Here is a 16,804-nt window from a genome sequence, read left to right as displayed (position 1 = left end):
TTCAGTTGATAAATACTACAAAGTGGACCAAACAACTGAACTCTCTCAGGAACATTTGAACACACCTCTGACCAACCAGCCAGACAACAAAGCCTTTCAGTGTAATTACAGACAGGTTGCTATGGAAGTGAACTCAATCGCATGACAAAGGGTGAACCAGTAAACTCCTGGGGGTGAAAATAACTAGACTGTCACTTTAGGATAAAATAAAATAGAAAATAATTGACTTGTTCTCCCAAAATGTATAAATATGAATAACATTTGATGGGTAATAATATTTACAGCTTCTGGGTGAATCTAACACATTGAAACAATAGGTAAACTACTTGTAGTACAGTGTATGAGTTTAACCAGTAGATGGCGCTAGATGGTTAAAAACTACTTGCAAACTGTACAAAGAGAGTTCCATCCACAATCTTGACTGAGAAAAACAGACCAAGAAAATTGTTACAAAACTTTATTAAAAAAATACAGCTGTAGGATTGAAGTAAACAATATATACACAGAGACATTGATAAAACCTTGAAAATCAAGTGGGAAGAGAAACATTCTGTACATCAATTTGAGCAAGGAAGAGCTTTCACAGTAGCCAATTTCACCATGTCTTTGATTGCAGCTACTGGCACAACTCCTCTCACATCCATAATTAAAAACATGTAATAGATAAAGAGAAAAAAAAAAAAAAGTGAATCATTTCCAACTACATGTGTACGCACAAATTCACAATCTTCTCACGTTGCGCTTACTCTGAGCACTTCCGGGAAGCACATCCTTCTTGCTACGGCGACTGGCGGACTGGCTACCACACTCTTTGGACCCATGGAAGGCACAGAGGCACGCAGTGCAAAACTGGAAAGCACAGTCAGGGTTGCTACATACACCTTCCCTCTTCATGGGGCGACATCTTCCAGGACGCTTACATAGAGGGCAGGCCTTGAGGCATTCATCGTTGAAGAGTGTTTTGGCCACCTAGTTGGGGACATAAAATTAGAGGGGCTTGTCTTTATACAGAAAAATATTGTCAGTTGGACAAGTTAAAATGAGTTGTAGTTCATACTGACGGTTATATGACTAAAGCGGGGCTTTGAGCACCCATCAATCACCTTCTTAAATGTGTGCATCAAGAAGAGTGTTTGCTATTAAGGTCATACACAAATCTCTCAAATAAAAAAATCGCATAACAATAAAGTAATTTAAAGTATGCTCACTAGTAGAAACTCGTCTCGTTTACTACCCGAGTGCTGGGTTGGGGTTAAAGTGCTTTTTCCTGACTGCGGGGTACATGTGCCGGGGGTCTTCGACTGGGCCTGGACAGATCTTAGGGCAGACCTGCTCAGCAGATACAACCTGGTCTCTGCATCAGGTACATGAACTGCACTGCCAAGCTGCAGCACAAAACAGGGGAAGAAATGTGTCAGTAAAGACAGCAATGCAAACATTAAAAAGCTCTGGTTTTCTTCATCATTGTTGAACCATGACAGGTGGTTTCCTCACTTCAAGTGCAGCCTTCGCTTCTTTCAGGTAAAGTCTTCTCCTGCGGGTGGCCTTCTTGTCTTGCAGAATTATTTCATTCCAGGAATTGGACACCTGACCAAATCTGTGAACCATAAAACATGTAAGAAATTCATGAATGTAGTGTGTAGGTTTACAGACAGCTTTTTGATCATCTATCAAAAATACCCACCTATATACATCTTCAGGGGACAGTTGATTCAGTATCATGGCCAAGATGTGTCTCAGGTTTCTCTTCTTCAGCTCTGCAGAGATGTCTACCTTCTCCAGGCCAACCTTCCTCCCAATCAGTCCAGCTAAGGGCATGGTAGTTCTGAATGGTTCTGGCTTCACTGTTGCCTTCAGCAACTCATCAAGGCTGGTCTGCTCAGGCCACATTCGGGCACTTCTCAGGCACATGGCATGAAGCATTTGCAGGGCTGGTGTCAAGGAGAGGTCCTCAAGCTTAGCAGTGGTGGTTCTAAGTGGAGTTACCTCTAGAAAGACTTCATCTTCCTTAGAGAGGATCCGCTGTCCCTTCCCTGTCATATTCTTATCTCTGTGGCCTGCTTTGGCATTTCTGACATCCTCCTCGGATTGCGAGCCCCCCTCTTTAAGCGTAGAGAGCCTGCGCTGGCGCTCCAGCCTGGCCCTTCTCTTCATCTCCGCCTGCTTTGGGGTCTCCCTGCTCTTGGATGTAGAAGGCAGAAACAGCTCCTGGAAAGAGCTATCATAGTCCACAGAGGAATCCTGAGATTTATCAAGAGCCAGAGAGCTGAAGCCGCTGTCCTCAGATGCATATCTCTCATGTTTTGGAGTAGGTGTGAATGAGAGTGTGCTTAAGACATTCAAACTTTCAGAGCGGTATGCTGCCACATCATTAACTGGTGTTTGAAAGTTTTCCTTCACTGAAGGCATGAATTTGCTATAACATGGGGTCTCAAGCATTCCTGTGGCGAGGTGGTCAGAGGAGATGATGCTCTCATCAAGGTCTGCATCTGAGAGAGACACAGAGGCCTTTCTCTCAAAGACAGGGAGGTCAGTAACATTGCAGTTTCCATCTTCAAGTGTTGAGGTTTTCACATGAGAGAACATGAGGCGCCGTTTCCTATTGGACAACAGCAAATCTTCAGGTTTTAAAGTGCTTGTAGCCAAAGCTCCACTTAAAATAGAATCAGGAGAATCAAAGAAAGCATTGGAGCGGTGTTCAGATTGTGCAATAGATGAAAAGTCCATTCTTTTCGTACATGGGGTTTTGGAGTTCTCAGTTTTACTATCTGTGGTAGATTTACACATAAGTCGCCGCCTCAGCAAACCATTACTTTTGGAAACTTTAGGAGTTTCACACCAGCCATTCTGCAATGATTGTTCCTTCTTGAGATCTTTTTCAGGACACCTGACATGCTCTTTATGTCTATCCTTTTTGGGTGTGAGAGACCAGCTTAATTCACGTTTTTGAGAGATGTTCTCTTTAGGTGTTTCATGAGGCTCATCGAAACCAAATGACTTGGGCGAGTCAAATTTGGCTCCGTTCTGCATTCTAGGGCTGTCCACAGTGTACCCACTGTCATGGTAAGACCTATGGTGCTGGTCTTTGCGCCTCTGAAAATAAGCATCTGACCCAAGGCCGTGCGCCATCCTCCACGTCAGGCTTTTACTATAGGCCTATTCAGCAACTTGCAGGGTCCCTCAAAATGATCTGTGGAAAAGACAAAGTGAGAAAACAGTGCAATTAGGCTATCAGCAACAATAATTATCAAGCTGCAAATCACTTGCCCAATTTGTTCTCAGCCAACTAACCACCAGACAAGCTCTTTTAACTTAACTAAACATATGGTTAACTCCACCACTATCATACAACAGCTATCTAATAAGAAAGTGTTGGGGTACAACTCATTCTCCCCAACATTAGCAGTATGTAGAGCTAGCTAGCTAATATTGCCGAATTACCTTTATGAAGTTTGGACGGGAAAAAAAAACAGATAGCTATCCAGTCTCTTATTGAAAATAAATCGAAGTTAAACTGAATTTGATGATTTATGCTGTTTCAGTGTCTTCAGCATGAGTATTCCAAAATTGGTGAAACAAAGCTAGCCAGCAGCTAGTAGCAAGTTGACAAGAGAACAAGCACATCGCATTCGCATCGTTGCTAAGTGGGCGCGTGCTGTAAATAACAATTTAAATCCCCTGGTCTAGTTTTGAATTTTCCGCCATTGACATCTCCATGACTCCCATGACTACCATTCGCCCGCTCAAACTCCTCGGTGTGGCCGCCAAAACCTTGGGACAGACTCCACCTCTGGAGAAGCTAAACGTGTTTGTCTCCCTGGAGTCTCATTATTAATCCACTCCTCTGGCTTGCTTGGTGGTTGACCACACTAGCAAGCAAACGGAACACCAACACAAACAAAACGCAACGGTATTATCTTGGCCAGCTACGGTGGTCAAGTCATGACGCCTACAGGCTCTGGAGTATACGTTCAAGTGACTTTGATATATGTTGAGGTTAACTTACTTTTAGTCAAAAGGTAAAATTAAAAGGTACACCTTGGGCTCATTCCAGAGACCCTCGTCCCGTGTACGCCTCCTCTCCTCTCCTGTCCTGTCCTGTCCTTGCTTTGGTGTTGTGGTTTGGCTGAGGAAGGTGAATGTTTGCTCACTAGCCACGTTTCAAATTTGGTGCACATCAGCCTGATTGGCCAGTGTCACGTGTTTCCGCCAGTGTAAAAAATGAAAACACTCACATATTTCATCAACATATTTTTTAAAGGTAAACATGAGATGCAAACTATACACTAGTCACGTCGGTTACCGCTAATTCGTGAAATAAATACATAAACATGATTAACAGCTGCAAAATATCTAGTTCGGGGTCTCCGCAACACCCCCTCACGGCAGTCTCTTTGGTTACCATAGCAACTCAACGCTTGTAGCTAGTGTTTTTGTTGCTGCTACTGACCAGGTAGGCTAGCAGTATCCAGCTTTTTTGTTGTTTCGTATTTCTTGTGATACTAACAGCTGAAATCAGACAGATTAGAGGTAAGTTCACTAACAAAGCTAGTTAATCAACAATGTATTGTTTTCTATCACTCACTATCTGAAGTAGCTAGCTAGCTACTAGTAGTTTATCAAGCCTGCCTAAGTTAGCATCTTAATTTATTGTCACCAAGATGGCTACAGTTGTAAACGTGTTGCCACTGTAAACTATTTATATTGATCAATGATTATCCTATATCGACCAGCTATGAGCACCGAGATTGTGTCCTCACTTCTGAAGCAAGAAAATGTGTCAACTAAAGAAACAGTTCCAGTGGAACATCTGGATTATGGGTACATTGAGAAATGCACTGATGTGAAGTACCTGGAAAATATTTTGATGGTGCTGAGGTAAGTTATTCAGGGACAAAGTGAACTTTTAAATGTGGGAAATACTGTGTGGTTTGAATTCAGTACAACAGTCAGTAAAGAACTAGACCTAACGATTAACTGCTGCTGGTTATCACACCTACAATACACAATGCATCTTATAATGCAGTAAAATTATGTTTTGCTAAAGTCCCAGTGAATGCCTATGTGTTTTGTGCCAACCATGTTACCACAGATCCGGAGAGGAGGGAATTTATCCACATCTGATTCAGTTCTGTGAGAGTCATCTGGAGAGACTGGAGCCCAAGAGTCGGGCCCTTCGAAAGGAGACTCCCGCTGCAACAGCAGCCAGCTTCTCCAAAGATGAATGGAGCCACATCACAGACGAGCTGAAGGTCATACAGAATAGACAATGAATTACCCTCAAAATCACAATCAGGCAGACTATCATTATCCACTTTACTGTTTCACTTTCACAGATGTGGGAGAGAGAGGCCAAAATGAGTGAAATTGAACTGAAACAGCAATCATTATTTCATGATGATGAAAATGTTCCCCCAGTGCGTGGCTCGAATTGCTCTGTTTCTCTCAGTCGGGTAAAGTCTTTCTAACCAACAAATAGTCAGATTCAGTTTTCTATGACAGGAGGATAAACAATGTCTGGAATCAACAATGACTTCTGTTGCAGACTGCAGTTTCAAATGGACAGAAAAAACATTCCAAGAAGATTCTTCCTCGTGATTATAAAGAATGGGACAAGTGAGTTCAGGCGTCTTTTTTTCTATTGTAAACTGAGTATCGGGTGCTGAAAAGGGTAACAGTTGCAGGCAGTTTATGTATGCACATCAAATCCATATTTCACCAGTTCAGGGTGTACGGTATATCATGACAAATGAAAAGCAAGTTCTAGGACAAGGAGAGTGGTTCAAATGTTGTTGCATAAAAACACTGGAAGCAACCCAACAGTGTGCAGGTATTCACCTTTCTTCTCATGTATTGCAGGTTTGATGTTGACAAGGAATGTGCTGAAATTGATGGCAATGTAAAAAAAAACTATTCCCCCACAAATATAAACCCTGGCCATTCCAAAATCAAGTGCAAAATCAACACTACAGGTAAAACAAATCTGTGGTCACCTTATTTTCTTATTACTGCCTTTCATGCACAGTTAAGTTAACAGAATGTGTATGTTAACAGAATGTGTAGGTTAACAGAATGTGTATGTTAACAGAATGTGTATGTTCTAACAACTGTTTTTTAGCATTGACTGACCAGGAGAAAGTCGTCCGTGCCAATCGAGAGAAGGATAAGGGCAATGAGGCTTTCAAGGCAAATGATTTTGAAGAAGCAGTGGCATATTATACAAGGTCAGACCCTTAAACCCCAGTCAAAGAACATTTTTACACTAAGGATTTACTGATCATAGTTGCGCAGTATATGAAGTGAATGCGTATTCAATGGGTTGAATTCCTATGTCTTAACCATAAGTGTTAAATGAGGCCTGTCTCTATTCTCTGTTCATTACAGGAGTCTAGCAGTAATTCCAACCATAGCTGCATACAACAATAGAGCCCAGGCAGAGATCAAACTCCAGCATTGGCACAGTGCCCTGAATGACTGTCAGAGGGTGTTGGAACTTGAGCCAAGTAATATGAAAGGTACTGCTCCCCACATAAAGACCATGGTAATCAATATACTAATGTATCAATGTTACATATTGCGTGCCTCACCATGTTATGTTCTTACAATGGTTGTGATATTGCATGTTTTTTTAAGCTCTGCTACGCCGTGCCACAGTGCAGAAGCAGCGTGGCAACTTCCAGATGGCAGCAGAAGACCTGAGGAATGTGCTTCAAGCTGAACCACAAAATATGATGGCCACTGTAAGTCTGGCATCAAATAAGAGTTGACAGCAATTTGTTTTGTTTTCCTCCACAAAATTATTGACAGCATCAGTACCTCTGTTTCTTCAGTAGATGTCATTGTAGTTGCCTGAAATTATATGAATACATCTCTATCTCACATTTTATGTTGTTTATTCTTTTCCAAAGAACAGTCAAAGGGGCAATCTGGGATTCAAACAACAACAAAGCTTTCTTCCCATCACTTCAAGAACTGACCATCCATGAGATCAACATTAGAGTTCTAACCATGTTTTGAATACAGTGTTTTTATGAATTATGTTCTTCAAGAATCAATGGCTATATACCATTCATCATTCCTTTTATATACCGTTCAAAAGTAAAAAAAATAAATTAATAATAATAATAATAATAATAATAAAAAAAATTAAAAAAAATGGATGTACCAATCCCAGATTGCCCCTTTAAATCTATGAAATTTGTTCATGTAATAGATTTGTCATGCACCCGCTGCATCTTTTACCTTGCATCTCATTGGTCTTAAAACATGTGACGATGTTTGCTTTTCACTTAATGGGTTAATAGGAACATGTATTTAGATTATTTTTGTGCTTTTCATTCATCTTACAACCTGGCCAACAGAAACTTCTGATTGAGGTGGACAAGAAAATAAGCGAAGGTACACAAGAAAAACCAGTTGAACACAAGAAGATCCTAATACAGGAAGTAGAGGAGGATGACGAGGATGGTGAAAAGGAGGTAGAGCAGAACGGTGAGTGATTGTACCAACCATGTTACCTTAAACGCTCAGTGACGCACACCAATCCAGTAGTCTGTGAACTGATAGGGTCCTCAAATAATTAGTATGTGTCTATGGCAATTTTACAGGGTATATACTTTAATCAATCAGCGAAGATCAAATTGAACTCATATATAAAACATGTTATGCAGATAATCTATTATTCAACACTCAGCAAACCAACTCGACTGTCAGCATTTTCTCTCCTAACAGAATGAAAATTGACACGTCAAAGCCATTCATTGGAATAAGGGAGACAGAAAACAATGATTAATAAATTAAAATCATGTATTAATACTAGTTAAAATATAGCCATGTTAACACCAAAAGGCATTCTTGTAAGTCAGAACAGAGAACTGAATTAGGTGTTCTTTGTCCTCTGAGAAACAGACCAACAAGCCCTTAATAAGCTAAGATGTTGCGACTGATCCCAACAAGCCAGACTGCCAACCAAACAAAGAGCTTATTATCTTGGTGGTTAACAATGATAATTACTGCTCCTTAGTCTACTGACTAGGGGGTGGTTCCCCAACCACCAATAAAACTCATACAGGGGTAACATCCTCCTTTCCAAAAACAAGGAATGCAGATTTTTACACAAGGAAGTACATGTCTGTTTGGTTCTGCTTTGGTAATTTAATCCCCCATTATAAGCGCCTGACATAGGATTTGTCCTTTAATCCACCAGTAAAATCTCTCATGTTAATGGTACGTAGATCCTTTCAGAGGCCTTAAAGATCACGTCTTGTCAATTTCAGCTCCATAACATCCTACTATCACAGCCACAGAGGAATCACCTCTAGCTTCAGTAACATGACATTTCGTAGTGTGCCATGCTTGTTCTCTACCCTACCCCCCACTCCTGCATCATTGCCGTTTAGCGTGGCTTCCTGGAACTCCCTTTCAAGTGGCTTTGCATCAAACCCTCCCCCCACTGTGATGTAACCGCTGACTGCGTCCTGTGGGTGTGTCCTCTTTCTCACACAGCTTGTCCGGTTGATCCTAGTCAGCCTGTGGGAGGGGAGAGCGCCGCTGCTCCTGCCGAGAGGGGAGACATGGGGAATGCGCAGAAAAAACCCCACGGCAGAGGAGAAGGGGGCCCACAGACAGAGTCCACCAACTCACACAGCCATTGGCGAGGCAAAGGAGGCAGTTCAGAGAAGTACCGAGTGGCACAGGAGTCTGCAGAGAAGGAGCTGGCCAACGGAACACAGGAAGGCAAGAGTAGCTCTGGCGCTCAGGGCAGCTCTAAGGCAGCCGGAGCCGGTGGAAACGGAAGCAACCTTGACGCCCCCTCGGGGTCCCTGCCACCACCTCTGGCCCGACTCAAAAATGAAGGAAACCAGTTATTTAAGAATGGACAGTTTGCTGATGCACTGGAGAAATACTCTCAAGCCATCACCGGCTTCACAGATTCAGGTAAGCTTTGGTTATTCTGCCGCCGTTGTGGCTTTTGTCTTATTCCACCCGTTTTTTTTTGGACCAGCCCACTGTTGTTGTGATGTAATCCATAGTACCTCTGGCATTGTGATGTATAGTGGGTCGTAGTGGGTCATTCTATTCAGATCTGTTGGTCATGCTTCCACCTCACACATTTGCATAGATATCCCCAAAACTAGATATTATTTAAATCTAGAGACTAAGATCACTTCACAAGCATTTCTTTGAATTTAAGTGTACTATGTTGTTTGTTGTAATACCATTGAAAGCCAGTGCCTTCAGCAACTGGCTACAGCAAATCAAAGGTCAGCTGATACTGTGATAATGAAGCTCGCACGAAAAACAGCAATGTTGTTCTCGCTGCTGTGTCACACCATAAAGGCTAATGCAGTACAAGTCCTAACACCAGCATTTAGCGATTCAGTGTGATATGATTTGAATTCATATTTATGTTCTCTGTAACATCAAGATGCAGCGTGTGACGCATCGCAATGCCTGTTATTTGCCGTGTCTCTGTTTTAGCTTATGCCTTGAGTTAAGCCTCTCAGCTCAGGTCTTTTGAGGTCATGTGACTTCTGACCACTCACTGTGAAATTGAGTCCCGGTAACTGCAGTTGTAAATCGCTCTGGGGAGAGAAGCTGCTGCCACTGCCAGGGCCAGAGCCTGCCCACCCTCCTCTCCCCATCAATATCAGTCAGGCAGCAGCAGGCGCTGTCATCCTGAACGCAGCACTTCTCTCCTCTGTGAAAGTTACTGACAACTGCAGTCTTGGTAGACTGAGGCCTGTACTTACACACCATATATGTTAAGTGTATACTACCACATTTGTATATCACTGTATTGTATATCATAAAGTACCATACCAGCTCTGTCTACGATAGAGAAAGAGAAAAAAAGAGAGTAGTTGAGCGTCACACATTCATCATCGCATGACTAGCATGCTTTTCTCACCACAGGAAGTTTTTTTAGGACGGGTCTCAGTGGTTCTTTGTCCCTGCAGTGGTGGCAATAATGGCCTTTCCACTGCTCATGCTATCAACCAAAAGTACGAGAGCTGCCTGATACAGTAGAAATGTAAAATGTCCCCCAGGTAGATAGCCTATACATTTGTAAACCTTGGGGAGACAGGCTTAATTGAATGTCTAGAGCTCACTTACAGCTGTGTGAGTAAAGCATTTGGAACAACAAGAAATCTATGCAGGTATTCAGCTTTGAATGAATTAGGTCTAGTGAGTCTGACGTTCAAGAAGAAAAATAAACATTTTAAAGTGTAGCTTCAAGCTCCTTGAGAATGCAAACTGATTAACTCTGTAACTAATATTACAGACTAGAGCCAGTGCACATTTCCACTTTCCAGACAGGATAGGGATCTGCCTTAGGTCTTTCAGCCTTCTAAGCCAAATAGAAAAACTGATTCTCATTAAAACCTTCCCCTGCATTTAACAAGTTTCTACATGCACAATCTTATACGGAAGATACATTGAACCACCCCTCTTCATTATTCTTACAACATAATAAACGATTCAGAACACGCAAGAGGCTTGAGGATTTCAAAGCCCACTTAGCCTGCCTTTGAGTTGTGCCTCTTGTATAATGTTTGTTTGTGCTTTTGTGTTTTGTAGGGATCGACAGCCCAGAGGATCTGTGTATTCTGCACTCCAACAGAGCTGCCTGCTACCTGAAAGATGGAAACAGCTTAGACTGTATACAGGACTGCACAAGGTAAGAGACCCTGGAGGAATCTGACTATCACATACAACATGGGTCATTGTCCTGTCTTTATGAAATGATTCAATCAATTTACCACACCCAACACAACAGGTACAGTGAGTGTAATTGTGTAATTTTGGTAGCCTAAGCCTGACACACCCTCCAATACAGTTGACCCATTTGTCAACATTCTCATGAACATCACTGTGTACACTGTTTGAGTGGATCCCAGAATTTCAATAGACCTGACCACAAGAGAAAAGGAAAAAAATCTAATTAGGCTGTGTGTTGTTTACTTCTGGTTAAGAGCTTGTGCCTCAGGGAAGGGGTGGGAGCTGTACCACGGAGAGACTCTAGTGCCTGGTTTGGAGATGAGTCATTGGCTCAGTGGTGGGTGGGCCACAGGGAGTACACCACCCCAGCACTGGTTTATACTTGTACGTGTAGAAATCTTAAGGTTCTTTGTCGAGGGTTAAGGTCATGGGTTTGCTTCATATTTTGTAATACGTTGTCTTATTCTCACAAATTGCAAGGGAGCATTTAGCTTCTGTTGGGCAGGATTTAAAAAAAGGGCCAGTGAAAACATTTGACATAACAACTCTGACCCTGTTATTTTAATGATATCTTTTTAATGATAATTAAGAGAGCAGAGGAGCGTCTAGTCTGCTGAAATGCTACAGAGGAAAAACCTAAGAACACACAGAACACACAGAACACACAGTCACGCATGTCTCTAACAACACGGTCTGGCCTGTTTGAATGAGAATCAGCTTCAAAGTAACTTAGGTCAAGGAGGCAGGATTAAATGTGATACATACCATGCACACACACACACACACACACACACACACACACACACACACACACACACAGGGTGTGGTTTGAGTGTTCTCAGGCAGGCAGTAGAGATGCAGGCCTGATCCTGTCCTCTCCTATGCTATTTTTACCAGAGCCTTGGAGCTCCAGCCCTTCTCCCTCAAGCCCCTCCTGCGCAGAGCCATGGCTTATGATACGCTGGAGCGCTACCGGAAGGCCTACGTGGATTACAAGACAGTACTGCAGATAGACATAGGGGTGCAAGCCGCCCACGACAGTGTCAATAGGTATGTGCCCTCACCTTTAACCCCGTTTAGCTCACTAAACATCTTGGTATTCACTGTCTTAGCTGGGAATGTTATGTATGCAGTCAGATCTGGCAGTGTGGTCAACAAAGTAGTTTTAAGTGATCGTAAATCAGTAAAACATTTTACAGCCCTGTTTAAGATAGCACTAAACCGGTTTTAACAGGAAGTATTACAGTAATAATGCATACTTTCCGGTCCTTACTTCAAAGAATTGAATACTATTGGTACTACCTGATACAGAGTGGTGCTGGAGTTAATGAATCTCAAACAAGTGTTATTGATATGTAGTTATCAGGTATTACAATTTTACCATATTATTAGTTAGTACCTGGTAAATAAATAGGGGAAGAATAGCTGTAGAATAAAATATTACCAAAAAAACAAATACTTCAACTGTCACAGACCCTCTTAGCTCAGTAAGACAGTCTCCAAACAAACAGCCAAGTGATTAGCAGTGGACAGATTTACCTGCTGCCCTGTAGCTACGGCAACTAGCTATTCCTGGTTCACCTATGTGTCACTTGCTCTTTCAGTTATATAATAGGAAGATAACAAGGTGTGTGTGTCTGCGTGCGTGCGTGCGTGCGTGCGTGCGTGCATTTAGGATAGCACATGCGTGCGTGCATCTATGTATGTATTGATTCTAACATATGTATTTATACTTTAGGATCACCCGGGTACTGATAGAGCAGGATGGCACAGAGTGGAGAGAGAAGCTTCCAGACATCCCTCTGGTTCCAATCTCGGCCCAGCAGCACAGGAGAGAGGAGCCCCCTAGTGCAGAGATACTCGAGGCTCGCGCTGAGAGGGCCGCCCAGGACGCGGGTGTGTGTGACGCCCAGACTCACACACACACACACACACACACACACACACACACACCTCGGGAAACAGCACCAATCATCACCATTAGTCATCATCTGGTCGGAGCTGTAACCTTCAAACCTCATATTATGCGCTACTAGCGTAGCACACTGTAGCAGAGGAGGTGCTGGAGTCCTGTAGTATAATTTCAGTAAGAGGGTACATCAGCAGTGTTCCCTGACCAAGCACTTTCTCTGAGCACCAAGGCCACACAGTGGTTATTTTTAACTCTCATTAATGGAAGAACGGTGCTGCCAGCTTTTTCCCAGAACAGACCAGTGAACATATCGATTAGCCGTCCCACAGTGACTGACTGGATTCTCACATCCAAATTACCAATGACTATAGCTATTTCACTGCTTTATAAAGAGAGAGAATTAGCACGATGGCTCCATTTTGAGCAAGATACCCTGGTAAATCTCATCAAATTCTATGCCTGTTGTTAAAATGAGATTGCTTTTGGGAAGGCATTAACAGGATCAGATAAAAACATTTAGCAACAGGGAACTAACGAACTCTTCCTCCCTTTTGTACTGTGTGCATGAGATGTAACAATTTGATTATTCATGACTCGATGCAGCGATATGACATACTTAGCCAATAGCCTCTGTTGTTCTGCTTTCACTTCAGCTAGAAAAGCAGAAGCACGCTTCACGTCAATGAAACAAGAAGGAAATGAGTTTGTGAAGAAAGGCCAATTCCAGGATGCCCTGGAAAAGTACAATGAATGCCTTAAGCTTAGGCCAGACGAATGTGCTATCTACACCAACAGGTAAGGCCTCGTGCCACATCCACCGCATCCACACGTGTTAGAAACCCTGAACGCCAAGCCCTGAGTCATGACGTCCCTCGGTGGAAGAGACAAATTAGCCATATTGTTGAGAGACAAATTAGTCATATTGTTAAGAGAGGTGGAGACAGAGTGAGTCTGCCTCACGGGAAGCAGCTGCTGCTCATTTCAACCACTCTGTGTTTTCCCTTTTTGTCAGGACCCTAATTATAGCGACCGTATGTTGTCCTAGAAAGATATGCAGCAGCAGCAGCGGCTCCCTGGGCTCTCCTGGGAACCCTGTTCTCTGTCCCCTGCCCTCCCCACACTCACAATAGTAAGGTAGAGTGTTGACAGTATACAGAGGAAGGGCTGTTCACTGTGACATGAGTCACTGCTGCCTTTGTGTACACGTCCTGTACTGCATAAAGAGCTGTGTGCGCAGCCACATCAGAGTGTTAACATGTAGCCTAAAGGCCTGCTGCCCGCCCTCAAGAAACACATAAGGAGTGTTCATTAGGACAGACAAATGACAGGTTCATCAAGACAAGACATTTTAATTGTGTGTGGAAAAAGACTACTGTGGTGGTGGCCGTTAAAATGAAGAACAATGCAGAAGCATGCCGTGGTAGCTGCCATTGGCAACTTTGAGGAAACCATTGAACGACATTGTTCTGGTGGGTAGAAAGGATAGCCTGTGATTACATCGACATTTCTCTGCTTGCCTCCAGAGCCCTGTGTTTGCTGAAACTGGATTATTTTGCTGAAGCCAAGCACGACTGTGACTCAGCTCTGAAGCTGGAGCCAACCAATAAAAAGGCCTTCTACAGACGGGCAATGGCCAATAAAGGCCTCAAGGTAAGAGACAGACGAGTTTCTTCACAGGGCTCAGCCATCAAACTCTCTAGTTTACCATCTACGCTTGGAGAACCTGTTTGTAGAGCTACTCAAACAAGGCATATTATTTCAATCTGTTTGTTTGCTTTCATGTATTGGGTCATGCAACAAAACTGGGTGTGGGTCTAACCACTGTGTGCGCGTGCGTGTGCGTGCATCTGTGTGTGTGTGTTTATTCAGGACTACCTTGCGTGCAGTTCTGACCTGCAAGAGGTGCTGCAGCAGGACCCTAACGTGCAGGAGGCTGAGAAGGAGCTGGAGGAGGTGACGGTACTCCTGAGGCAGAGTCTGGCAGCCGGCTCACCGGCCAAAGCCAGGAGGAGCGTGCCCATCACTGAGGTAGGCCACGCACTCCCACGACTCTCTGAGCTTTGGTTAATGAGAGGTTTTATGTTAAATAAAAGATCTCTCATAGGAGTCAACTGGTGTATGCAGTGCAGTGTAGGGTGAAAATACTGCTATGAGTTTACAATGACTGAATGTGCTCGTTTTCAACTCAAACTGCTGTGCAGACACATACAGTAGGATATATGGCGATTTGGGGCCGCAAAGGTTTGGCTAGGTGGTCACTAGGTGTCTTCTATCGCTCCTTTAGGTCGATGGCGATGAGGAGACAACAGATACAACAGACAGGACCACAGCTGGTGTGGAGGTCCCAACTACGTCTGAAAACCCCTCCGGAGAGATTGCCATTAACCTTCAGCCCACCAACGCCTATGAGTTTGGCCAATCCCTAAACGCTGCCCGCTCCCAAGGCAATATATCGGCCTGTGCAGACCTCCTCTGCTGTGTCCCACCTGAGACTCTCCCCCTCTATCTGAGCAACCAGCTTGATGGACACACCATTCACTTCATCATGCAAGCACTCGACAAACATCTCATAGAGAAGGACCCTAACCTAGTCTACCAACATCTAAACCACCTACATAAAGCAAGCAGGTTCTCGGTAAGATGTGATTCTGTTGTGTATTCGTACATGTTTGGCATGTAACAGAGATTGATTGATGTTCAGTGTTTTGGACATTCGTAAAGCTAAGCTTGACTCACATGTTTGTGTTGTGCAGGTTGTACTGATGCTATTGGAGCAAAGCGAGCGTCGACAAATGACTCAGCTGTTTGACCACCTGTCTGCTGTGGACAGTGAGGAGTTCACTAAGAACGATGTGCAGAACCTGGCCAACAAGTACATCTGACCATCGCTGGCCTGCGCCCACCTGCATGAGCTCAGTAACATAAGGATCTATGCAAATGGCACAAGTTCACCATTCAGATGCTGCATAATGTGCTGAGAGCAATATTATGGACCCAAACAACATTTTCTTTCTCTTTACATTCTCTTGATATATCAGAGCTCTGCCATTAGCATGTATTTTCTCTCTAAAACCTTTTGCTGAAAAACTTTTGTACCCGTACCCATTTTAGTGTTAGATGACTGGCAGTATATACAAATGCTCAGAACCATTAGCTGCTATCTGGGTATTGGTGCATAGGGGCCAATGTATAAGTTGTACAAGATATCTGCAAGCAATCTACTTAGGCAGTTCCATTTGCCCTGACAAGGCTCATATCCCCAATGTTGCCCCTGAACCCTTCTGCAAATCTGGTGTACGGACCCAATTAAAGGCAGAAAGACAAACATATCAATGAATGACTACTTTCTGGGCTGCTTGACTGAAGAGTTTGAATTTTACACGGCCAGAATAAATGCGGGTAAAGTAAATTCTGACTACAGCTAGAAGGCATTGAAAGCTCATACAATGGCTCCCTCTGACAGAATTTACTCTTTGAGCTGACGTAGGTCTAGGGCTTATTCATAAAAGATTACTGCCACAGTACATTTCCGACCTATTATCGTATTGAAATTCAAAAGGATATTCCAGGAATGCATGCTGCGCACCAGGATAAAGCATAAAAGGGTACATAATGACCACTTCCTCTGGGGTTCATGGAGTTTTACAATTACAATATTATTTGTCCTAGCAAAAACAGGAGGTGAATTTATTGTGGCAGTTGCTTTAGATTTACGTCTAACCCTGATTGTATGAAGACTGCATAACTTCTAAACGTTTTTAATTCTTACAGTAGTAAGTCAATGCCCATTGCTGTTCTGCAAATTCAATGTCTTTCTAAAAGAACATTTACAGGAGAAACATTGTGTAATTCTATTGCCTACCAAGTACTGTAGTGTGTGCAAATATGTCTTTCCTTACCATAGGAAATGACAAGAAGGTATGAAAATGCCATGGCTCTTTATTTGTTTACCAAATCTGGCCCAGTCAAGCACATGTCCATCTATACAGTAGCCTGCAGACATGTGCACATTTGGAGTGAAGCAGCATCTTTGTGAGATGTGTGCCTTTGGATTTCAGGTTTTGGATAGAGTATCTTGTTTTTGAGAGTGTACCAATTTCAGATGTTCGTTCCACAAGGGAGTATATTTAAGACATTTAATACTTTCTGTCAAATGTTACTGTGTTCTTT

At 43.0% G+C, this 16,804-nt stretch overlaps 3 protein-coding genes across 3 annotated transcripts; 2 read left to right on the top strand and 1 right to left on the bottom strand.

The window, feature by feature from the left end:
- Positions 1-676: 676 nt before the first annotated feature.
- Positions 677-2,901, bottom strand: fbxo43 (F-box protein 43). Its single transcript, XM_083678400.1, has 4 exons — positions 1,685-2,901; positions 1,495-1,597; positions 1,209-1,385; positions 677-969 (listed from the first exon to the last, which is right to left on the bottom strand). Exons 1-4 carry the CDS (start codon positions 2,785-2,787, stop codon positions 721-723), a joined length of 1,632 nt encoding a protein of 543 aa, XP_083534526.1. The 5' UTR covers positions 2,788-2,901; the 3' UTR covers positions 677-720.
- Positions 2,902-4,735: 1,834 nt separating this feature from the next.
- spag1b (sperm associated antigen 1b) lies at positions 4,736-7,499 on the top strand (the record flags this gene model as incomplete). The annotated part of the gene is made up of 9 exons (XM_083679433.1): positions 4,736-4,878; positions 5,093-5,252; positions 5,337-5,453; positions 5,546-5,616; positions 5,860-5,972; positions 6,119-6,224; positions 6,385-6,515; positions 6,634-6,740; positions 7,362-7,499. The coding sequence occupies 9 exons, from the start codon at positions 4,736-4,738 to the stop codon at positions 7,497-7,499; spliced, it is 1,086 nt and encodes a 361-aa protein (XP_083535559.1).
- Positions 7,500-8,513: 1,014 nt separating this feature from the next.
- LOC310810940 (sperm-associated antigen 1A-like) lies at positions 8,514-15,967 on the top strand. Its single transcript, XM_083678876.1, has 9 exons — positions 8,514-8,937; positions 10,582-10,681; positions 11,620-11,772; positions 12,461-12,618; positions 13,288-13,429; positions 14,158-14,284; positions 14,504-14,662; positions 14,919-15,269; positions 15,388-15,967. The coding sequence occupies exons 1-9, from the start codon at positions 8,574-8,576 to the stop codon at positions 15,514-15,516; spliced, it is 1,683 nt and encodes a 560-aa protein (XP_083535002.1). The 5' UTR covers positions 8,514-8,573; the 3' UTR covers positions 15,517-15,967.
- Positions 15,968-16,804: the final 837 nt, after the last annotated feature.

This window comes from Argentina silus (genome assembly GCF_951799395.1).
Source record: "Argentina silus genome assembly, chromosome: 10".
NCBI classification, from domain to species: domain Eukaryota; kingdom Metazoa; phylum Chordata; class Actinopteri; order Argentiniformes; family Argentinidae; genus Argentina; species Argentina silus.
Note: the sequence above shows the minus strand (reverse complement) of the source record. Positions and strands in the feature narration are given on the sequence as shown.